This window comes from Calliopsis andreniformis, chromosome 12, assembly GCF_051401765.1.
Source record: "Calliopsis andreniformis isolate RMS-2024a chromosome 12, iyCalAndr_principal, whole genome shotgun sequence".
In the NCBI taxonomy this organism is placed as follows: Eukaryota; Metazoa; Arthropoda; class Insecta; order Hymenoptera; family Andrenidae; genus Calliopsis; species Calliopsis andreniformis.
Window position 1 is genome coordinate 18,020,176 of NC_135073.1, and position 23,925 is coordinate 18,044,100.

Below are 23,925 nucleotides of genomic sequence, written 5' to 3' on the forward strand. Positions count from 1 at the left end.
ACAAATAACTTTAGTGAATACGTCATAACTTCCCCATAAGTACAATACATCTTTTCACTGATGAGATCATTGCTTTACTATTTTTTTTATTACGTATTCATTGATCTATTACGTTTAGTTGCTGAGTAAAAACCTCGAGGATCGCCATAAACAGGATCAAATGCAGAAAACGGTCTTATTGGTGTGACTGGGGTCCGTGGTGTGGACATATTTGTGCTATTCATTGTCGTTGAACATGGAGTGCTAGTCTTTTTCAATTGTGGTGGACACTTATCAGCTGAAAAGAGATAAGTGTTATTTAAGTAGATATTTGTTTAGTACAAAAGTACAGTGATTGTATTATCATAAAAATGTACATACCAAAAACTGTTTTATTTTTTATATTTAAGTCAATGTTCGCCATTTTATTCTTCCATACTACATTAAACAAACAAATAAAATATTAATAAAATGCATATAAAACTAGAAATACTATAGTCGGGAACTGAAAGAGGCTTACTGTAAAAACATGTAATTACAACAACGGCGAATGTTCCAAACGTATAACGATGGAAATACATGTAATCGACCCAATGAATTCCAGATAGTGGTATGAAATTTTCATATTTTGTAACGCGTACAAAAAGCTAAAGAAGAAACATACATTACTATAGTGATTCATAAATTTTAATAGGTATTTTTTATTTACTTACAGATATATTTTGCTTCGTAATATCGTTTGCAACGATAACTTTCTGACCTTGGACTTCATCATGATTCTGCATCAAACGCAATTTGTATTGCATTGTAGATTTTGAAATATATTGCCGGGCACTTACAGTCATTCCATCTGGTACTTCGATCTGAAGATAATCAAAACAGATTAATGTGTACATATCAATTAATTACAAAGATTATTGCTTTTACAAAGAAATAAACTCACTGTAAGATGATCTAACACAGATTGCAGACCATATATTTCAAGTGTTGCAGTTGGTATAGTATGAGAATGAGTATTAATGAAGACAATTTCTTTAACGTCAATATAAACAGGTGGAAGATATGTAACTTCTAAAGGTACAGCTTCGATGTCTTTGCTTTGAGCACTTATTTGAATACGGCTCTCTATTGTACTAGAAATTATATTTGGAGAACCCATAGGTATTACATCACAGTAATAAAACCCTATGACAGATACACAAAAACAGTTAATTGGTGATTAATATTTTCCTGCTTTATGAATTTAGAAGAGTACTAACCAGTTGTGATATCAAATCGTGGCTTAACAATGAACAAATCTTTTACTCCAATAGACGAAGTCGATGAAACAAACTGTATATTACATGTATAGGGAAACGAAGTTAAACTGAATGAAGAGAATGTCCTACAACCCCCTAAACCTCTAGATAGAACATTATTTTCCTTAACTTGCTCATCTTTGCTCTTCAATACAAGAGGAACGCTAAATGTTTCAGTCCCCGTGATATTTCGACCTCTCAATGGAACAATTGATACCTATTAAATACAGTTACTAATAAGCAAAATTTCTCCTATAATGTACATAATTTTTTGAACTAGTCATACCTTCGCAATCGGATATACACTGACTTCTATTTCACCTTGCATATGAGTTGCAAGACTGTGTTTTACAACTGCATAGCCTATATTTTTTGCTCGCCCTATTCCTGTAATAGGATCTACAATTAATACTTCAGGAGCTGATGATTGCCAGTAACCTGGATCACCATCGGGAGACAGAAGCGGCATTGAGAAACATACTATATCGCCCACTGTTAATGTTGTCTACAAAATAATATTATCAAATATTATAAAATATAGTTATCTACTTCAAATAAAGATATTAGAGTCATATATGGTACCTTTGTTGGAAAAACTATATCACCAATCATCATATGCACATAATCAAACATTGCATTGGGATATTTGTCATTATACGCCTTTACGACGAGATCACCGTTTTCAATAAACTTTGCAGTGACCACATTTTCAGCACTTAGAGCAAGCGATGCCAGATCGGCACGATTAAGCATTGTTTTCGCACTAACTTCAGCAGCATGGAATTTTGTACCAACATTATCATAATATTCAAGAGCGTAATCTAATTCCATACCCTTAGGTAACATATTTAATTCCTCTCCATTTCGAATCCGCAGAATAGATTTCAAAGACAGCATCATATAATGAATAGGTTTGACCTAAAATTAAAATGATTGCAATGAAACTATTATCTCGAACTTTCAATGATAATTAATATGATAATCGACGCAAATCATACTTCAACGATAACAGTTACTGATTGCTTCAAGTTGTATGCTTCTGTGTTTGTAATAGAAATAACTATTTTTCCAATATGGTCACCAGCTTTAATTACACCATTCTTGTCAATAGTTACAGTCTTAGATGCTGGTGTTAAAGCATATGTTTCTTCCGACTCATTCCCATGCATGGTCGACAATACTTTATAGATAGTTGAACCATGTTTATCACGATTTGTTTGCAATTTCAATACAGAATTTGGGGACATCAATATTACTGGAACATTAGAAGGTAATCCGGGACGCGTCAGACGTAATTCTTCGAAAATTTCAACTTTTATAAAAGTAGTATATGTTACATCACTTTTAAAACCAGCTAACATATTGCATGGCATTGTAACATTCAAATAAATGGTTGCTAATCCAGGACCCAGAGCTTTAGCTCTTAAAGATACTTCATTTTGGTATCTAATATTGATGCCAGTACCTTCGTACATGTTATACAAACTTATCAAGTTAGAATCACTGGTGGACCACATAAAAATTAATGGCAATTGCATAGATCCTATTATAAGTGGAGTCAAGTATTCTGGAATACCAAAGGCCCAAAGTGGGAATGTTGCACCCACTTTTATTCTACTTGTTGGAACAACGATTTTAACTCCTTCCAGATATAATACATGTATGTCAGCATAATCTTCAGAATAAACAACTCTGTTGCCTTTGGTGTTGAGACCAATAGCTCTGACGATTATTTTCGTTTGTCCAACAGACTTTCCCTCGAATATACCATTTCGATCAACGTTCAAAATGTCATTATTCTTCGTAGAGAATTCAATTTCTGCGTTTGATGGACCTCCTGTTGTTTGTACCTGATAAACAGTTCCTACTAATATTGTTAAATTTTTTGGAAACACTCTTAGAGGAAGGAAGACTTGGATGGTCGCTGAATCGCTCTGTATTTCCCGATCGCCTCCTTTGCTTATAAAAGTTAACTGAGACTCCCCTTCTGCCATCCCGTATATCATATACAATAACTGACTATAAGGAGCATTACCGTGTTCGCTGGCAGGCAACTGTTTAATTTCTATACATTCGTTATCGATCTCAGCTTTAAATTCCATAGCATTCAAAGAAAGCAGTTTTATAATGTGTCCATTTGTATCATAAAGTTTTAATGCAGCCACTATACATTTTCCCTTTTCAATTTTATTTACAGTCTCAATTTCTATGACAGCAAGCTGCTGCACTTCGATTATAGCTTCAGCTGGTTTTGAAGGTAAACACAAATCTACCAAGGCCAAGTTGAGTATTCCAGATTTTTTTGGAGTAATACTAATTGCTTTTGTTGACTCTATAAATCGAACATCCGCGATATCATCAGCACTCAGTACAAATTCGTAGTATCCAGAACCCTGGCTAACTTGTAAATAATATTTTGCAGTAGGATCATTTAGTATCATTAGTTTGTTAGGATTAATACTGGTATCATTAACTAAAACTATTTCTATAGAAGTTTCTATAAGAGGGGTTTCATAGATTCTCCTTTCAGTTTCTATCGCGAAAGGTGGCCATTCAGGTATTATTTTTAGTTTACTCAAAATATACTTTTGATAACCTGTGACGGTAACTGTTAACGTAAGACTACCCGAATGTTTCTTGAATGTAAGATTTTGATAATAATGCTTTGGCAAAATCACGTTCATGTCTGTAAATGTTTCTTCTATAGACCCAGAAGACATTTCCACAGAACCTATGCTTGAAGGCTTTAAATTCCATTCAATGTGTAAACTCGTAATGTTATCGAAAGTTCTACCATCTTCATCCTTGATTATAGTGATGAGCTTCAGACTTTTATCGCTATGTGCCATTATTCTCTCTGTATTGAGATTTATAGGGCAATTTTTACTGTCTTTGAATTCAGGTTGAAGATAAATATGCCTGGGTTTGCCACAAATAATTCGTACTGTCTCCGTTGCATACGTACTTTTGCAATTTGGTAGTAGAGGAATATTTGAAATTGTATATGACAGGACAACCTCTCCTAATGCTTTGCACATCACTTCAAATACAGATATATCATCCAAACCAGTTGCTGAATCTTTATATTCCATTACATCAACTATTTTCTTCTCAGACACCTGAATCTTTTTTGAATAACTTTGAGGTTTACTAGACCACGGATGAGGTCCACCTTTAAAAACTATCTTCCGCGAAGTACCCACCGCTAACAAACTTTCCTTGCTACTTGGATGCACTGCTACTAAAGGTTCATAGGCCGATACAGTGATATTATCGGTTAAATATTGACCATTAGCATTGTATACTACTGTTACTTCAGATGTACCAATATCTGTACTAACAATAGCTATAACAGCGCAGGCAATTCCAACAGGTTCAACGATCTTGCTATCATTACGTATAAAATTACCATCTGGAATGTATGTTTCAAAACTGATATCTCTACAGTCGTTAAAAGGTATCTCTTTAGAATCTTTAGAATCTTTAGAATCAGTTCCATTCATTAATTTCCCGTATAATGCAATGTGGAGATAAATTGGTTCTCCTATAGCTGCTTCCATATTATATTCTATCACTTTTAATTTTGAAGGTGGTAATACGTATATCTTTGCAGTATCTTTATTATATTGATTCCTTGTCATTGCAACGCTTATTTCCGTTGCACCTGCTGACAAGATTCTTATTCCTCCATTCTGAGACACTGTTACTATGGATGGATGCCTGCTTGACCATACATATGACCTATCTCCTCCACTTGCTTTTAATACTATATCGTATCGCGATTTGGCTTTAAAATCCCATGGGACAGCCAATATTTTAGGCTGGATAGTGACTGGAGTGTGAATCAAAAGCTCAGCCCTTGTGGTAGGTCGTGATGCAAGAGAAACTGTTTTACCGTGCTTATCAATTATGCCATAAAGAGTAGCCTCAACAGTCATTGTTCCACATGCAGTTGGTACACCAACAATGTAAGTACCATTTTGTGTCACCAATTTTGTGTCAAAGTAGTGTTCATCTAACTTCACTACCACCACCACACCTTCTCCAACATGAAATTTGTGATCCTTGTTATCATACAGTTCCACTACAATCTCGTGGGTATGGCCCAGTATTAAACCCCAATTTCTATTGGGTAAAACTGCAAGAGTAATATAAGCTACATCATTCACATTGACTGTAGCAGATGGTAGAATAACAGGATATTCATCACGAACGTTTTTATCATGTAAAAATATTTTTGTACGTCCTAGAGATCGCGCGTATGCGAAATCGTGATCGTTATCAATTTCCAGTATATCTGAATTTTCGGCTTCTAAATAGTACTGAACAGACGGTAAATTTATTTCTTCCAAACGACCCTGACAAGCCTGCGTAAAATACGAGAAGGTTTAATAGAATATATCATTCTCAATTATATTAAATGTATATTAAGTTATACTTACTTGCATTATTTTATATTTAAAACTATCATGTGCCATTACTGTTATGTCTGATGGAATGATGATTAAATTAGCTATCACAATTAATTCTACTTCAATGGGTGGTACATGTTTGTATTCTGGATAAGGTAATTTCACAGATACCTGCAATTAAATATTTAATTTTTTATACAAGAAAGCACAATAATTTTATTTTTACTCAAAGTATGCATGTATCTTCATACCTTTGCTGTGCCTGTTTTTATTCCTTCCAATAACACAATATGTCCTTTCTTGCCCAATGCATCTAATGCAGCAACAGTTGGGGGAGTTTCATATTGTGATTCTTGGTAAGTCATAAATCTTAAAACATCATTTGGTGCTTTGCTCTCAGGTGCATGCTTATCAGCATTGTCTATACTCCAAAGAAATTCTACTCCGGCAAGAGTAGTAAATTCATTTCCTATAATATATAGCAATAAAAAATTTTATAACATTTAATCACATTTATAATCTTGTATTGCTCACATTTAAATAGTCCCTTACCTTGTTCATCATAAGCTCGTACTTCGAATGCTTCTGGTGCTTCTTCTATGTATAATTCTCTTGTGGTAGTGACAAGGTTCAAAGAAAAGATTGCATCAACAATAACATCGCATCTTAAAAACTGCCCTGTATTGACATCCTCTGCCAATACAATTGCTGTGTTTCTAGTAGATTCTCTGGTTATTGTTTGTATTAAAATAGCAGAGGAACAAGTTCTTTCAACATTTTCATTTATGGGAATTAACTGAATGATATCTAAACGTGATGTTGACCTAAAATAAATACGAAAATTCTGCTATATCATTGATAGAAATCAAATCTTTCATTACTACCAGAGATTCACATTGTGTATTGAAACTTTTTTTCACAGCAATTTGAAAAATAAACAGAGGATGCATGAAGCTAGTGGGGTTATACAAAAACATTCAAGTTATTCAGAAAAAATTGAAAATTTGGACTTGGATAATAAAACTGCTTTTAATTGACTGCAATCTTATAAGATCGAATGATAAAGTAATGAATTAACAGTAGTAATAATGATTACCATTGATAACAAGCACCATCAGTAACTTCGAGTGTAAAATTAACTGCAAAATCATTAAATACCGGTAACAAAACTCTGGGCACATTTAATCTATGCACCGTAGCGTCCGAAAAAACGCAAAATAAAGTAAAAACTGCCACAAGTATCATTATTTCGGTGGATTCTGCCGACCCAACCGCAATTCTCACGTGTATTCACGACGGACCATTAGAGTTGGCGGTCTCTAAATAGCTTTTAAACCAGTATGCACTTTTCGATACAATTCTCGATACTAGAAACTCGATAATCGATCTATCGCGCGTATTCGATTTCACTGTCGCATCAGAAAAAGAAATATCGGTATTACGTTGTACTTATAAAGTTATTCCTTCATACTATTAACTTAATATAAAATATCAGGTATTTAGTAATAATTTATATACCAAAGTATCGATAAACGTTTACGAACAAAATAATGTATCCAGCTTGAAAAAATATGACCAATCAACAAGGGTTATGCGTTGCATTAAAACGTTCATGAAAGTACTGCTTGAGCAAAACTGTTGATTTTCTATCTGCCACTCATCCCTGTTACTTGCCAAAAAAATACAAGCTGTTGATGTCTCGTTTATTTGATAAGGCACTCTGCGTCAGGTTATGCGTATGATAATTAATGATCGTCATGTTCTGAAACGTAGTTCGTAGCCGATCACCGACTGATTAAATCGTAAATTTGAAACGGTTGATCGTGTAACAACTCACTGATAGACTAGCCCGCGTCGGGCTAACTTTGAATATATCTTTTCGGGTATGTTGAGTTTATCTTAAAAAACGATCTACGTCGAAGCTGTGTGATTCACTTGCTAGAATGGCCGATGAAATAGAAACGGTTCGTCTTGTCAACGAAGATATCGAGTGTGTGGAACCAGAGATCGACGGCGATGATGTAGACGAAGAAGGTTCCGACGGAGTTGTGGTTCCAGAACTTCAGGGTACATTATCCAAATGGACAAATTATATACATGGCTGGCAAACTAGATTTATTGTTCTCAAAGATGGTACTTTATCTTATTACAAATCCGAGCAGGACAGTGGATTTGGATGTCGAGGTTCAATAAGTTTATATAAAGCAACTATTAAGGTACGAGCTAAGATAGACTACATAATTTTTTACAGAATTTTTAGTATCATAAAACACAATGATATTATTCTGTACCTTATGTTTTGTTAGGCACACGAATTCGATGAATGCAGATTTGATGTGTCTGTAAATGATTGTTTAGTATGGTATTTAAGAGCAAACAGTCCGGAAGAAAAACAACGTTGGGTGGATGTTTTAAAATCTTACAAGGTATCGTAATAAGAAAAGTAGAAAGGTATTTTACTGTTGATGCTATTGATTTCTTTTTTTATTTGTATTAATACTATTATATATGTTTACTTTAAATAGTCAGAGTCTGGGTATGGAAGTGAGAACAGTTTGAAACGTCATGGTAGTGCCATTTCTCTTGTGTCAAACACACAGTCTATTACAAGTGCTGGTAGCTTTACTAAACGTGGTGTTAGGGGATTGAAAGAAAAATTAGCAGAACTTGAAACTTTCAGAGACATTCTGATTAAACAAATTGATACTCTGCAACAGTATTTTGACAATTGTGCAGAGAATGCTAAAAATATTTCCACGAAAGGTATGTAACTGTTTACCTATGCTCTTTTGTTTTGTAGTCATCTGTTTTTATAATTTTCCGTGTTTCCAATTAATTTCTTGTTTATTTAAATAAGAACTATGACTAATAAAAGGTATTTGTTGCAGAAAATAAAGTGGAGACAATGTTTAATCCAGCTGAACAGTCAGTAGATTTTAAGGGTGAAGCAATAACGTTCAAAGCAACAAGTGAAGGTGTATTGGCAACATTACAACATTGTGTTGAATTAATGTTACAACGAGAAGATGCATGGCGTCGTAGATGGGAAAAAGAAGTTGAGAAAAAACGAAAAGTGCAAGAACTCTACAAAGCATTAAAGGATCAAGTTGCAATGCATCAAGGAGATTCTCCCAGACCAAGGGTCCTTATCCATGGAGGTCCGGATTATGAGGTTTGCAAGCAAATACATAATTTATATAATCACATACCTAATACATTTCACATTCTCTGATTAAATGAAAATTTTTACTTTCCAGGAAGGTCCACACAGTGCTCTCTGTGATGAGGAGTTCTATGACGCAGTAGAAACTGGATTAGATAAAATTGAGGAGGAAAATCAATTAAGAGATCGTCTAAAACAAAAATCAGTTTCAATTTTAACTGCTCCTGCTATGCCAGAGGCTAAGCACAGACTTTGGCCCGAGGTAATTATAAATTAAATATTGCATTATACTGTATCGGTTTCATATCTTTTTACCTATACGTTAAATTTGTTTTCAGATAGAGAAAATAACGATGCAACAGTTGCATTATGCACGACTTGGAGTAGGAGCCGGTGGGTGGCAACTATTCGCTGAAGATGGCGATATGCGAATGTATAGACGCGAAGAAGAAGCGGATGGCTTAGTTGTAGATCCTTTAAAAGCTTGCCACGTTGTCAAAGGAGTTACCGGTCATGAAGTTTGCGAAATATTCTTCAGTCCTGAATATAGAACTGGGTGGGAAGCAACGCTCGAAGACATGACTGTGGTTGAAAACATTTCCAAAGATACTTTAATATTTCTTCAAACGCATAAACGAATTTGGCCAGCGAGTCAAAGAGATGCGTTATTCTGGTCACATATGCGTAGAGTATCTGATGATCAAGATCCAGATGCACATGACTTATGGATAGTTTGTAACCATAGTACAGAACATCCCAATTATCCTGTAAGTTTTATAAACATTAAAAATTTCGATTTAATTAAGATTTATTGGAATGTTTATTTACAGCCAAATACGGGAAAATGTGTAAGAGTTTACTTAACCGTCTGTCTGGTGTGTCAAACTTTCATTGACCCCCCAAAAGATGAAGAAGAAATAAAAAGAGAAAATATTACCTGCAAAATAACTTACTGTTCTGTTGGTTCGTATTACATTTAAATTACATTTTTTTCAAATTTAGTTTGTTACGTGTACAGATGTGTATTTTAATTTGTTATGCATATAACACTCTTATCTGTTAATTGTAGTTAATCCTGGTGGATGGGCTCCAGCATCTGTTTTGCGCGCTGTTTATAAAAGGGAGTATCCAAAGTTCCTTAAACGTTTCACTAGTTTTTGTATCGATCAGTGCAAGGATAAACCAATTACATTTTAAAAGTAATTGATAGAAATATCATATTTTCCATCCAATTCCTTATTTATAACATCGAAGCGTTTTTATGCTGTTGATGTACTAATATATCAAAGAAAAAAAATCAGAAATTACACAATATAGAAATTTGGAAACAAAAACTTTCCCAGTATAAATGAAAGTGTTTTGTATACTATTTTTTTTATTTGCATTACATGATTAATATATACATAGCTTAGTGGAACAGGATGCGAACTGTTACATTGAAAGTGATTTATTAAAACATGAAAAAGGTATTATATACGCTTCCAAAATAAACTTTGTAACGTGGGACACACGCGCTAAAGCACTGTTTATAAATTATATTTACTTCTTTAAATAACAGCTTGTTATTTTATTGTTATACAAAACGCTGTCGCAAGTCACTTGTACAAATCTTAACAAATCGAATACATACACATTTATTCTATTGTTACATTATATATCCAATTAAATACGAAACTGTATAATAAAAAGTATATTGTTATTTTTATTTATACACAAAATGTGTATATTGATACACATTATAAAGGTCAAATGGAGAAACATAATAAAGACTGTTGTAGATTTGTCGTAAATGAATTGTATCCTTCATTTTGATCCAATTCCACATCATTATTATACATAAAGATAAATTTCATTTACTCTTTTCACATAATATTTACACATTTAATCATGCAAACCATCGATTTAATTTCAGTACTTGGGAAGACTTACGTATCTTCTGTACTATTCCGATAATGAAGTATGTACAGGTTCTCAAAATTAGTGGAAGGTTTTTTGTAAGAAAAAAATTTATTTCTATAAATTATGTAACTAAAATTATAAAACTATCCTAAACCCGTGTATGTACATCATATAAAATACTTTTACCTCGTATCCTCTATTTTATACAGATAATTTGAAATTTTTTGTTAGTTCAACAATTTAAAATTTTGTTTCTTGTATTGTGTGCTTGTAATATATATATATATATATACTATTGAATATATATTGATTTTAATACGACATATGTATAAGTATTTAAATATCAATCGAAGCAGTACTTTTCATTTTGCAATTGTTAGAGGAGGATACAAAGGTGTATAAATGCTTCTCTGTTTTCTTATAAAATAATCATTACGAATTACAATAATGGCCAAAATTAAAGATTCAATACTTATCCAGAAATAAACATTTGTAAACCTATTTCTATAAATTTCATTGCAAAATATACATGTTACATTAGAACCATCTTAAAATAAAAAATGTAATTTTACAAATACTTTTAGTTACTTTGTAAAATAGTACGGAAGATTGTAAAATTCAATATTGTTATTTAGTATGATATAATATTTACAAATTCGATTATTTAATTTTAGCCATTATATAAACAAATTGTTTTTAGTGCTTATACATAGCATATGAATTGAATGTTGTAAAGTCAGTAGCTTGAAGAAATAAACATACATACACACACTTATTTGTAATGCATAATGTATGTCTGTTGACCAAAAGTTATACTGCATCTTTCTTTGATAAAGGAAGTATTTGTGACAGCTATATTTACAATGTATATCATCTACAGTTGTGCTATGCATCATGGCAATCATAAACGCATACATTACTTGTAAAAAATTGTTACAAATTCAAGATAATTTTTGTTGACTTTAATAGAATTAGAAATTAATGTATTTAAAATAAAATTAATTTCAACTAAAATCTTTAACATTTTTAAAACTTATTATCCTATATTACGTACCTTTCGAATTATGTTTGTCGTTTGTATGTGATTAAAGAAAATAACTTGGGATAAATCATTTATGGAAACAAGACATGGAAATTTTGCAAATAATTTTCAGATGACTTTAAACAAATGTGTAATCCTTTTCTATATTTTAATGACTATTTTTCCTATGATTCATAAGAACCTAATTTCTTTAATACGCTAAGACCTTTTTCTTCATATTCTTCCCTTGTTATCCATACTGAATCCCGATCCTTTGTTATTTCGGCTAATACAGCACCACCCATAAAAACCATATCTTTACGCCTGGGAGAATCTTCTATTTTTATCTTAAATTTCTGAAAAAATAAATTATATTGTGCACAAAAATACATACACGAAAATTGAGGAAAAAATATTGAATGATTTCTAATTACATTTAGTTTTGAAGTATCATTCTTTAATACTCTTTGTAGATATAGTTGTTTAATTTCTCTTTCGAGTCTAGATGGAAGTCCTGGATACATTGTACTACCGCCACTTAAGACAATATGTTTATACAATTCACTCCTTATATCAATATCGGCTGCTTGAATGGTACTGAATACTAATTCAGCAATTCCCTGAGCTTCAACGTTTATTAAATGCGGTTGGAATAAAGCTTCTGGTGCTGCAAACCTTTCGCCACCTACCTTTATTACCCTTCCATCAGGAAGCTAGAAGAATTTACTAGTTACTCACTACCCTGTAAATCTATCTTTTTTATGAGTAGAAACTTATACTTACGGTATATGATTCAACTAAGACCGTGGTTTCTAGCGCTAGCTTTTCCTCAGTTTCGATATTATATCCAATATAACATAATTTTTCTTTCAGCATTCTAACTGTCTCAAAATCAGCCGAATGATTAAATGCATAACCACGCAATAAAAGAAGTTTTATTAAATACATCGTGATATCACGACCAGCTATATCTAATCGCCGAGTAAGATGAGGTAAAGCATACTCTTCAAATACTGGACAAATGTGAGTGACTCCATCACCAGAATCTACCACGACACCGCTAATCAATCCTTGAGCATATAATGTAAGTACTGCTTGAATAGCAATGTATGTTCCAGCAAAACCATATTTTTCAAACATTACCTAGAATCATTTTATACAGTTTAAAGTTGAATTAAAAGAACAGTTCCTGTAAAGCTTATATTTGTAAGAACATTTTACCTCAATCATTTTCTCTCTATTTGTAATAGGATTCATTGGTGGTTCTGTTAGTAAAATTTTACATTCTCTAGGATTAATGTTCATTTTTTCCTTCCCGAATGTGTAGTCCCAAACGTGACACATGTCCTCCCAATTTCTGTTAAATAATTTATTCTTTTATTTTAAGAATGTATGTAAATTGAAGATTGATATACTCACCTAACAATCCCATTTTGCATTGGATAACTAATTTCTAGCATAGAACGAAGTTTACTTGCTTCATCTCCAACCATTAGATCCTGTGATAATAATAATTAATGACTTAAACATAACTATGGATCCTGTGTATGTATTAATATAAATTGTTAGTTTTCTAATAACTCAGTACATTCTAATTTCTTACAAAATAAGTAATTTGGAATACAGGTAACTATTGAGACCATAATAAGTATATCCAGAAAATATAAGTGTTTTATTCTTAAATTCCTATTATCAAAAATTTTTTGGTAGCAAGTACATTACCTCCTTTTGTTTAATATTCACATAACCACTTCATAGTTAGATAATATAACAATTGCTTAAATTTTTGCTACACATGTAAATACCAAAATGAAAAAAGAAAAAAATGTAGTGATAATAGAAATCCTATTCATAAATGAATAACATCAAGACAAATATGAGAACTACTGCTCCAAAACTGTTTAGTTTTCTAAGCACTGATGTAATACCGATAGATGTACATATTAGCATCAAAAAATGCAATAAACTTACAGGCATGTTAAGCACATCCTACGAGAGCAAGTGTAAGCACACAAAAACATTAGATGATTATCAAAAATACAATAGATATACAAACCCACACACATAAATATAAATGTCAACTCTGCATGACACTTTTGCTTTTTAATATATATATTTTTTTTTTTACACAAAAAATAATTTAGAACGTGGTGGGTAGTAGCAAGTTTGTAAATTCCAGAGAATGACTTCTGAACCCTATTAATTGTTAACTAAATTTTGGTAAGAATTATTATGTATTTAATTTTGAAAATAATATGCATCTTACTTTTGACATTCCTTTTTCATAATTGTTAGTAAAAAATGTTAACAAATCAAACTTTATTTACATCAGTGGACAAATGCGTGGATTACTTTAAATCAATTTTAAATATTGGGGCACACAGTGTAACATTATAAATTGACTTACACGAATACAATATTCTTGCTGAAAATTAAGTAAATCATTAATAAATTACTTGGAAATTAATTATACAATATGTTTGCCTATAGTAACATGTCAGTCAATTTTTTTGGACTCAAAATATAAATATATAAAAGTAGTTCAACCTTTTGAATTCAATTTACATCTCCTCTAAAAATATATATAAAAAAATGACTTGACTTATTTAAAAAAATATATAATTGTTATTTGCAGAATATAAAAAACATATACTAAAATACAAAGCAACAAATTTTGTCCATAAATCATATTAATAGTCAAGTCACAAATAACTGAAATTATGACAAATATCCTAAATTTCCTATTAAATATGATAAATTAAAATATTTACCTTTACATCAATGTCCCCTATCTTATTAACAGCTCTAATAATAGGACGTCCAACTATAGAAGGAAATATGTGTGCTGGAAAATTTGCTCCTGCATATCCACATTTGACAAACTAAAATGAAAAATGCGATACATGTATAATAAATTTCTTCTGCAATTGTATCATGATACTACGTTAATAACGCTGTAAGTTAACAGAATTATTAAAAAAAATAGGTTTAAAGAGTACAAAAGGGGAATCAAGAAGAGAAAATCCATATAACCTTACCCCTGTCCCATTATCACAAACAATGATCTTTCTGCCTTTACTATCCATTTTCCTTTGATGTTATTATTTAAGTTAATTTTGTTTTTGTTCGTTTCGTTAGATACTATTATACATTACACATTCCGCGAAATGACTAATTCTTGCAAGTTTTAGGGCGTTACCGGCATGACGTTTTCGAAAGCAACGACGGCCGTTATGAAGATTAACTTGTATTCACATTAAAATGATCAACGTCTCGCGTTTTCCGAGCGTTGAACTGAAAATTAAAACTATTTAAGTTCAACAAAGCAAAATCACCTACACGAAAAACCGAGCGAGTTGACGACACAACTCACTGATTTTGACTGTAAGCTCCTATCGTATTTGTAGTTCCTTTCCTTTAAGCTCGACACGCAATCGTTGCGGTCCGATTGGCTCAATGATATCTCCTGCTGAGGGACTTATCTGTTTTTCTCATTTACTTTTTGACAGATAAAAAGCCTGCTTTCACGTATTCTCTTATTTGAATTCCTGTTACGTATTACCTGCATCGAACAAGAAAAGAATTCGAAGTAAAAGAGAGCATACAGGGATAGAAATATCGTAACAATGTTAACAGAAAGGAATTATGAAAAAAGTAGGGCTTTGATAATTAAACGTATGCAACTGCTGTTATCCTTGGACGACTTTTTTTCGATACTTAGTGCTCTTGCACAAGTACTCGATTTACGTATTAGTAGCGAGAAATTGGATACTGGAGTCTAACATTTTCAGTTAGTGGAAAGCAATGGCTCTCCCGATTGCTTATTTAATCAGAAAGGAAGCAATATCCAGCTGTCATCGTTTGCACAAGTACTGCAAATTATCTTATGTTTAAATGAAGAATATTTTTTTCCTTCTTATTGAATGAGAAAGGATTTTTTTAATGTCGTGTTTTCATTGATTTTATGTCGTTTTAGTGAAAGCTTGTCTGAAGAAGAAAACAAAGCTATCTATGGAAAATGTAATAATTATTGGGGACATGGTCACAACTACACAGGTAATGCATACTTTTTATTGTTGTCACAGATTTATATCTTCCTGTAATTTATTATAATGTAATTATATTTCAGTTGAAGTTACTATTCGTGGTCCTGTAGATCCAGTAACTGGTATGGTCATGAATTTAACAGATTTGAAATTATATATGAAAAAAATTTTGATGGACCAGTTAGATCATAAAAACTTAGACAAGGATGTACCTTACTTTAAGAACGTTGTTTCAACTACTGAGAATGTGGCTATCTATATTTTTGATGAGTTAAGGAAGATTATGCCCAATCCTGATCTTTTATATGAAGTGAAGATCCATGAAACAGATAATAATATTGTTATCTATAGAGGAGAAAAAGGAATATGATTTATAAAATCTCAGGATACATAATGACATATTGCTTGTTACTTTTACAAATGGAGATATTTTAAATTTTAATCAATTATACATCAAATAATATTACTTCAGAATATATATGTTGTTTATATAAACGGTTGGGTTTAATAAAGTTTATTTTTACTCTAAAGTTTGTACATAAGAAAGGAATTAATACATACAATCCAAAATTTAATGCACCTTTAATTTCATACAGTACAAAGTCATATAAGTATTATCTTAATAAATTTATAAATTCAATCTTTTTCTTCGATACACAAATATATTACAATAATATCAATTCGTACTTATTAATAGAGTAAGTATTTTTATACTGAATTTTTAATATTGCACTTCTAAAGATAGTTTATGAATATCTGCATCACACATATTTGTACAAAAAGTAAAAACTAGAGTAGTATCACAAATTTAAAAAGAAAAACTTATTCCCTATATAGATGAATGTGAAATGTATATTTCTCTTTGTAAAAACATTGGTAAAAAGTTAAATTCTTAAAGTAAATTAAATAGTACACACTTCAATATCTACTGTGCCTTTGACATTTATCTTCAAGATTCAGGTTATTATTTGTTAAATGCAAAGCAGTTTTGTCAATACTTAAGTTGACAATTATATATTTGTGTTTGTATCAAGTTTTATGTAACTCCTAATAGTTACATATGGTATACCAAGCTCAAAATCATCCCTTGGCCAATATTTCAGCACAGGTGATTGCTGTGGTTTTTCCTCTTTTACAGAGAAATATGCAAAAAGAACTGCAGCTGTATAACTTGCAATGAATATGAATAAATGCCAGAGTGCATGTAGATAAGGAAAATTCAAATTTAACCAAGTATCACAGAATAAGCGGTCATTCAGCCAGCAAGTAACTGCTAGTAACCACACAGCACCACACCGTAAACCCAATCTATAAACTCTCATTGACTTTGTCCTTAAGAAAAATATAATATCACTAATAGCTGCTATGTCATACAATTGCTATATGTATATATATTCAAACTTTTACCTCTTCAATTCAATTATCATAAATCCAAATGCTGGAATGCCAAGACTCATCAGTGCAAATGCATTGACTGCAGGATGTATGAATGACAGACCAGTTGCAACCAATGTTGGTAAAGTTGCACATAGAGAAAAAAGTTTTCTATCATTGTGTAAAATTGTTGGAAAGTATCTTCTTGGAAAGAACATACAAAAGCCAGCCATGTATACCCACAAAATTGCTAATTCATCTAATAATTGTCCTATCACAATACAATAAAAAACATCAATATTTTCATTTCACATCACTTCCTAAATTTACAATTGCTAATTACTCACCTATAAGGGATAAGGTAGCATGAAAATATGCACTGCTAAGACCCACTATCATTAATAGAAACCAAATTACATGAATCCCAGGATTCACAAATCGTCCATAATCTCTAAAAAGATGCATAAGGACAGGGGGAAGTAACAGAAACACAACATTGCTCAGCTGTAAAGAAGTTTAATAATCTGAATGTTAGCCAATTGATCCAGGTAATGACAACAGAATGAAATGAGACAAGATCGAAATTTTTACTATTATCAAATACAAACCGTATTCATAAATTCTGCAATACTAGAAGAAATACTATAATTCCCTTCACACCAGTCGACTGGCGAACTGCCAGCTTCAAAAGGTTTCCACATGTCGAAATATTTGTTAACTGTCACTCGATTTTTCTAAGTAGAAAAGTTGAAAATGTAAAAATTTTCAACCTGAAAGTGTTAGAAACACTTTAAGAATTTTTCCTGCTTGTATATTCGTTAATAATGTATTCGAACTCACAAAAGGTACTGAATAACGGTGTTCGCAGTCTCTTCGTAAGTACTTCTTTCAACAGCGTATTATGGATGTCTGAAAATAAACGTATCAACAATTCTGACTACAAACGTATAATGTTTCATACATCTATTGCAACATTTTATATAAACAACACTTGGGAAATACTTTATTCGTGTGATAAATCAGCATCTTGTTTATGTTTTCATTGAACAACGACGGAGACACCAAATAATACGATAACCGATAACTACATACCTATGGCCAGCTGTCTATACCAATGCATCGCACTCCATATGAACACAAGCATGGCATATGAGTCATTGATTCGGATTCTTTGTTTACTAGACAAAGAAATTCGATTTCATTAAATGCATTGTTAAACACTACGCCTAAATATGTAGTATGTATGTATGTAGCTTCAGTATTTCTGGAATCAACAATTAGCTGAAAGAAACTATGTATATATTCCGTTTCAATTAATATCCTTCTTAAAATACGTAGCCTGTCATAACAAGTAGTAATGGCTTTATTCAATCTCTTTCCTAACAAGACTTCAAGAAATTTATATAATTGTACAGAATATTTGTGTTATTAATATGGAAAATTATTCATGTGGGTTAATTCTATAAGAAAAAGTGTATTCATTTTTTGTAAGCATTTATGTAGATTAGATTGATTTTAGATAATTAGTTACATTATATTAGTTCGTTTGTCAAATCTTATCAAACCCATTCCTACTTACTAGCCAGTAAATATTTTAAAAGTTGGTAGCAGTGCAAGTTTGCAACATGCTCGATGCACGTGGTGCTTCTCGCACACGACAGTTCTTAAATTTGTAATTAACTATGGTTATATTATGAACAGTTTTATTTAAAAGAAATTGTGTTTCAATTATGAGTTTTTGTATATATGATTCAGACATTGCCTTTTGTAATAACGAGGAAGTTGTAATATGCAACATCGAAAATGAGACGGTCGTTACGATTAGTTTACCTGAATTGCAAACAGATAAAAGAATTGATTTACACAATAATGTAAATATCGATGCATTCCATACTCTAACGAATGTGACGTTTTCTAATGATGGAAAATATTTCTTCGTTTGTACAAATCGTAAGCAACTGTGCCTATACGAGAGGAAAAGTCACAGCCTTCTATCCAATAGAACGCTTGCAAGAGCTGCCAGCAAAGTACGATTTACTCCAAATAATGACATAATTGTAGCTGATAAAGCAGGAGATGCTTATTTATTTTCTAGTAATAATTCTGAAAATGGGACTATGCTTTTGGGACATTTGTCAATGTTGCTTGATGTGTTAGTTACAGAAGATGGAAAGTATGTTATCACAACTGATAGAGATGAAAAGATCAGAGTATCTATGTTTCCAAATTCATATAATATTATGTCCTATTGCTTAGGACATAAGAAATTTGTCACAAACGTTTCAGAATTACCTCATGACAAGAGTGTTCTTGTGTCTTGTGGAGGAGATGGTATTTTAATCTTATGGGATTATAGAATTGGAAAGGAATTATTGTCAGTCGATTTTCATGACAAAATATGTAAAACTGATATTGAAAAGTTCAATCAACAACTTCAGGATTGTCACTTGGAAGAATCTGTGGAAATTATACCTGTTAAACATTTGCAACTCTTAGCACTTGATGCAACATCATCCTTAGTTGTGATGAGCTTTTATAATACTTCCTTATTGTTGGTTTATGTTATTACCAACACTACAAAATCAGGATTTGAAGCAACATATTTACAATCCATAGTTACAGATAGTGAACCTCTTGAATGTTATCTCTCTAAAGAAAATTTATGGTTACTGAATGATCTAGGATTTAAAGTATATGCATACAAAGATAATAATTTTATACTCAATGATGCATTGAATTGTAAAATAAATCACTTAAATAGCCTATGGAAAAATTTAAAAAAAGATACTATTAAACAAAATTTATTCCCAATTTTGTACAAAAGAAAGTATGATAATGTACAAGAGTATTTTGAAAGAAAAAAATCTCGTCTTGGAAATACTTCTGAATGATCATTAATATTAGGGAAGCTGGAACTTTTGTAATATGGGATTTAAAAAAATTTCAATAAAAATTCAGAATTTTAAAGGAACTATATATTGCCAAAAAGTTATTGAACTTGTTTTAAAGCATACGTTTTTATTATAAAATACAAATAATATTACAATACAGTAAATTTATTTTATTGAACCATACATTGGTTAGTGAATTAGCTGAATTTTAAATTTAATACAATTAGTATCACTTATACTGGTTTGTAATCTAATTTGGTTTCAAGTTTTTTATTATCTGACACTTTCCTTACTGCTTTCATAAAGTCTTCTTGTATTACGTATTCTCTTTCTAATCTTATTGCAAATAATCCTGCTTCAGTGCAAACATTTCTTAAGTCAGCACCATTAAAACCATCAGAAAGCTTAACTACTGCTTCATAATCTGAATGAAATAATACATTGTTAATATGCTATGTAAAAATTTTAAAAATTAGAATACAGATGGAAAGTAATTCTTTACCGATCTCTCCGTGTTTAGATATGCCGCCGGCATGAATCTTTAAAATTTCTAACCGGGCCTGTTCATTGGGTAATGGAATTTCAATTTTCCTATCTAATCTACCAGGTCGCAATAAGGCAGGATCCAGAGTATCTGGTCTGTTTGTAGCCATTATCATTTTCACTTGACCCAATGAGTCAAAACCATCCATTTGATTTAATAGTTCCATTAAAGTTCTTTGAATTTCCCGATCAGCGCTCGTACCTTCCGAAAATCTACGTCCACCTGTATAAAGACAAGTTATCATAAATATATTACTCTATTTTTCTTTGATCATTATAATGTTCATACCAATAGCATCAATTTCATCCATGAATATGATACATGGTTGATGATCCCGTGCATAATTGAACATTTCTCTGATCAGTCTTGCTGATTCACCAATATATTTGTCAACAATAGCACTTGACACAACTTTCAAAAAATTTGCCTCCAATTGGCTGGCAACTGCTCTGGCTAACAGGGTTTTGCCAGTACCAGGAGGGCCATATAAAAGACATCCTTTTGGGGGAGTTATGCCTACCCTTTGAAATAGTTCAGGATTTAATAGTGGCAGTTCTATAACTTCTCTCAGTTCTCGTACTTGTTCACTGAGACCACCAATTGCAGCATAGGTAATATCACCAGGATCTTCATGAGACATGTTATACACTAGTGGATCAACCTGAAAGTATTCATAAGCACCTTAAGGTTCATTCAAAACTGGAATAAATGTTTAAAAAATGGACTTTACCTCTCTAGGTAAATAACGCATAATAGTAAGAGTAGTCATATCTAATGCTACTCTTGTTCCAGATTTTAGTTTATTTTTATCAAGCTGTCGCCGGCAACCAACAACATAACGTGGGCCATTTGTTGCTTTCACTATAACTAAATATAAAGCCATGTATTTAAATACATGTTTGTACATAACTAAAAAGTATTACATTGTATACTTACATTTTTCTTCTGTTAGTTGTTTCAACACTTCTCCCACAATCTAAAATACCAACAGCATGTTCAATAAATGTGAAAATTTCGACATAGAAATAATTAAAAGTCCATCTTTTCTTACCTGTCCAACACTCTGCAAAGCCTTTAGATCATTTTCGGACTTATCATACTGTTTTGTTAAGTCTTTGAGGTGTTCTCTCACTAGAAAATTAAACACAGAATTACAATTTGTTATTCATATCTTTATTAAAAGTGTGACAGTAACCGCAGAGTAACAGTTTGATGTACTAAGATTGAAGTTATGGAAGTTAAATTACTTATTAGGGTATAATGAATTTAATAAATACTTATAATAGGCATGTCTTACTTTCTTTTAAACGTGATTCTACTTCTTTATACTCAAGAAACTTTTTTCGATACTCTTGGAGAGCATCTTGCCTAGCTGCTTCCACGATGGTTGCCATCTTTACTTATTTTGCTGTATAACTGTCTGTGACAATGTCTCTAGAGATGTTGATCAGGTGCTTTGAAAACATCTGTCATTGCTAAGTAATACTTTGTAGATATAGGTCGAAAAGTATCTTGTCTCTCAAATCTACAAGATACCTTATGACCAATTAATGTACCAAGAAATTGACTGTTAATTATTTTTCTTATCAATTTACAAAATAATGTTATATCATATATTTCTTAGCTATAAAATAATAGTTAACTATTATATTAATTTTTTTATGCAAGTATACAAATTTTCGTTTTTTATCCTCAGAAAATTCATCTCATATTTTCATAGTTCGTGACTCTCTTTTATATGTATACAGTATTCGGTGTTATAAGTTAACAACTCAATGTTATTTAACATAGATTTCTTTAAAGCTTTGTTAATAGTTATTGTTAATTGAAATATTTATTTCTTAATAATTGGAGGGAATTTCAACGTTATGTAAAAAAATATGGAGAATTTAACTTCAAATTTCCGTGTGATTATATGCATGTGTGCACCTAGAGTAAGAATATTGTGTACAAAAATATGTAAAAGGAATTATATGGAAAATGTTGCATTTAGAAAATCAAATAAAAGTATTCATCCGTATAATCAGATTCATCCTTGGAAATCGTTTACAGAATTTTCGAAAGATCTTGTAAATAATGTAATTTATAATCAAGGTAAATGCATATACTAAGTTCTCTATTATATGACTGTTTTTATAATTTATTAAATGAATTTTTATTTTAAAGATGGACTTGTAGCTCTGAACAAACCATATGGCATATCTGTTCAAAACTCACAAACAAAATCTGATGCTTATATACCAAATGCTACAAATTATGGTTTGAAAGATGCTTTGCCATATATTGCACAGGAATTGAATTATTCAGAGTTAACTATAGTTAGAAAACCTGAAAAGTATGTAACATTTTCAGAGAAAGAATACATGATTAAATAATATCTTCTTTTTTTCTAAAGATATGAATTGATTTATGAATCAGGTATATGACTGGTGTCACTCTTTTATCAGCAAATTCAAAGGTTCAAAATGCTGTAGAACTTTCATTACGCCGTGGACAAAATTTTACAAAAACATACTGGATGATTACTACAAGAGTCCCACACCAAATAAAAGGCAAAGCACATTTAGGAATAAAATTGGCAGTGCACCATCATCTTAAATCGAAACAGGTAATTTTGTTACCTAATAATTCACTTTACATGTTATCTTAATTGTTTGGAAATCATTTTCAGCCTATTATTCTTACATTATGGAGTAACAATGATGTGGAAAGAAAAGTAGTGAAAATTTTAAACACTGAATTTATGGTACTGTCCAACTCTACCCTTAATTTGTGTTCTTTGATAAAAATAAAATCATCCACAAATAAGTGGTATGCACTTAGATTATTTGCAGCTACATATTTATATTGTCCAGTTTTGGGTGATAATAGTTACGCATCAAGGATCCAGAAAATTGGTGATACTTATGTACAAGTTAATCCATTTATGGAGTACACTAAGCAGCCACCAGTATTGGATAAATCAATTTTAAAATTATTAAATTTAAAATCTTCTCAGCAGCATATCATTCCAGTTCACATTCACTTGAAATCAATAGGTCTACCATCTTTTCTTGAAAAGGGAAAAGATTTAACAATTGAGGCTCCTTTAATACCACCCTTTGACTGGACTTGTAAACAACTTGAATTCAAAAATATTTAATGCAAAATAGGTAACACTATACCTTGTAACTATTTTGTAAATAATATAGTTCAGATACATCACATGTTTTTACATGTTTTAAATAGTACAAAATATTTGATTTTTTATTTATATATTATGAAATGTCTTTTTAGAAGCAAAGATATTAAGTGCGTC

General features: G+C 31.4%; 8 protein-coding genes across 13 annotated transcripts; 4 read left to right on the plus strand and 4 right to left on the minus strand.

The window, feature by feature from the left end:
• Positions 1-89: 89 nt before the first annotated feature.
• Gp210 (nucleoporin 210) lies at positions 90-7,350 on the minus strand. The gene is made up of 16 exons (XM_076389866.1): positions 7,347-7,350; positions 7,208-7,249; positions 6,991-7,098; positions 6,786-6,948; positions 6,242-6,513; positions 5,941-6,158; positions 5,720-5,860; positions 2,276-5,644; positions 1,860-2,195; positions 1,564-1,782; positions 1,239-1,494; positions 923-1,164; positions 693-842; positions 500-626; positions 361-417; positions 90-277 (listed from the first exon to the last, which is right to left on the minus strand). The coding sequence occupies exons 1-16, from the start codon at positions 7,348-7,350 to the stop codon at positions 90-92; spliced, it is 5,892 nt and encodes a 1,963-aa protein (XP_076245981.1).
• Cert (ceramide transfer protein) lies at positions 7,169-10,540 on the plus strand. Its single transcript, XM_076388305.1, has 8 exons — positions 7,169-7,905; positions 7,996-8,115; positions 8,215-8,452; positions 8,578-8,861; positions 8,947-9,114; positions 9,191-9,619; positions 9,683-9,815; positions 9,922-10,540. The coding sequence occupies exons 1-8, from the start codon at positions 7,633-7,635 to the stop codon at positions 10,047-10,049; spliced, it is 1,773 nt and encodes a 590-aa protein (XP_076244420.1). The 5' UTR covers positions 7,169-7,632; the 3' UTR covers positions 10,050-10,540.
• Positions 10,541-11,954: 1,414 nt separating this feature from the next.
• On the minus strand, positions 11,955-14,970 carry Arp2 (Actin-related protein 2). 4 transcript variants are annotated; one of them, XM_076388306.1, is made up of 8 exons: positions 14,811-14,970; positions 14,544-14,654; positions 13,744-13,761; positions 13,192-13,271; positions 12,994-13,129; positions 12,556-12,915; positions 12,207-12,485; positions 11,955-12,128 (listed from the first exon to the last, which is right to left on the minus strand). In XM_076388306.1, exons 1-8 carry the CDS (start codon positions 14,856-14,858, stop codon positions 11,958-11,960), a joined length of 1,203 nt encoding a protein of 400 aa, XP_076244421.1. In that variant the 5' UTR covers positions 14,859-14,970; the 3' UTR covers positions 11,955-11,957. The 4 variants fall into 4 exon arrangements, with proteins under 4 accessions (XP_076244421.1, XP_076244423.1, XP_076244424.1 ...); XM_076388308.1 differs by lacking the exon at positions 13,744-13,761 and adding an exon at positions 14,180-14,197; XM_076388309.1 differs by lacking the exon at positions 13,744-13,761.
• A 45-nt stretch (positions 14,971-15,015) lies between these two features.
• On the plus strand, positions 15,016-16,337 carry Purple (6-pyruvoyl tetrahydrobiopterin synthase purple). The gene is made up of 4 exons (XM_076388314.1): positions 15,016-15,156; positions 15,282-15,641; positions 15,749-15,828; positions 15,902-16,337. The coding sequence occupies exons 2-4, from the start codon at positions 15,577-15,579 to the stop codon at positions 16,186-16,188; spliced, it is 432 nt and encodes a 143-aa protein (XP_076244429.1). The 5' UTR covers positions 15,016-15,156; positions 15,282-15,576; the 3' UTR covers positions 16,189-16,337.
• A 46-nt stretch (positions 16,338-16,383) lies between these two features.
• Positions 16,384-18,259, minus strand: Bwa (alkaline ceramidase). 3 transcript variants are annotated; one of them, XM_076388312.1, is made up of 6 exons: positions 18,195-18,259; positions 18,033-18,101; positions 17,801-17,962; positions 17,540-17,696; positions 17,226-17,463; positions 16,384-17,150 (listed from the first exon to the last, which is right to left on the minus strand). In XM_076388312.1, exons 3-6 carry the CDS (start codon positions 17,891-17,893, stop codon positions 16,829-16,831), a joined length of 810 nt encoding a protein of 269 aa, XP_076244427.1. In that variant the 5' UTR covers positions 17,894-17,962; positions 18,033-18,101; positions 18,195-18,259; the 3' UTR covers positions 16,384-16,828. The 3 variants fall into 3 exon arrangements, with proteins under 3 accessions (XP_076244427.1, XP_076244428.1, XP_076244426.1); XM_076388313.1 differs by having other exon boundaries at positions 17,801-17,926; positions 18,033-18,125; positions 18,195-18,222; XM_076388311.1 differs by having other exon boundaries at positions 18,033-18,125; positions 18,195-18,213.
• A 566-nt stretch (positions 18,260-18,825) lies between these two features.
• Wuho (tRNA (guanine-N(7)-)-methyltransferase non-catalytic subunit wuho) lies at positions 18,826-20,207 on the plus strand. The gene has a single exon (XM_076389152.1). The coding sequence runs from the start codon at positions 18,923-18,925 to the stop codon at positions 20,081-20,083; it is 1,161 nt and encodes a 386-aa protein (XP_076245267.1). The 5' UTR covers positions 18,826-18,922; the 3' UTR covers positions 20,084-20,207.
• Rpt4 (Regulatory particle triple-A ATPase 4) lies at positions 20,191-22,046 on the minus strand. Its single transcript, XM_076389151.1, has 7 exons — positions 21,925-22,046; positions 21,679-21,758; positions 21,564-21,603; positions 21,358-21,494; positions 20,916-21,288; positions 20,586-20,849; positions 20,191-20,507 (listed from the first exon to the last, which is right to left on the minus strand). The coding sequence occupies exons 1-7, from the start codon at positions 22,019-22,021 to the stop codon at positions 20,317-20,319; spliced, it is 1,182 nt and encodes a 393-aa protein (XP_076245266.1). The 5' UTR covers positions 22,022-22,046; the 3' UTR covers positions 20,191-20,316.
• A 351-nt stretch (positions 22,047-22,397) lies between these two features.
• Positions 22,398-23,833, plus strand: LOC143186360 (mitochondrial mRNA pseudouridine synthase Rpusd3). Its single transcript, XM_076390014.1, has 4 exons — positions 22,398-22,721; positions 22,794-22,962; positions 23,046-23,235; positions 23,299-23,833. Exons 1-4 carry the CDS (start codon positions 22,508-22,510, stop codon positions 23,767-23,769), a joined length of 1,044 nt encoding a protein of 347 aa, XP_076246129.1. The 5' UTR covers positions 22,398-22,507; the 3' UTR covers positions 23,770-23,833.
• The last annotated feature ends 92 nt before the right edge of the window (positions 23,834-23,925 follow it).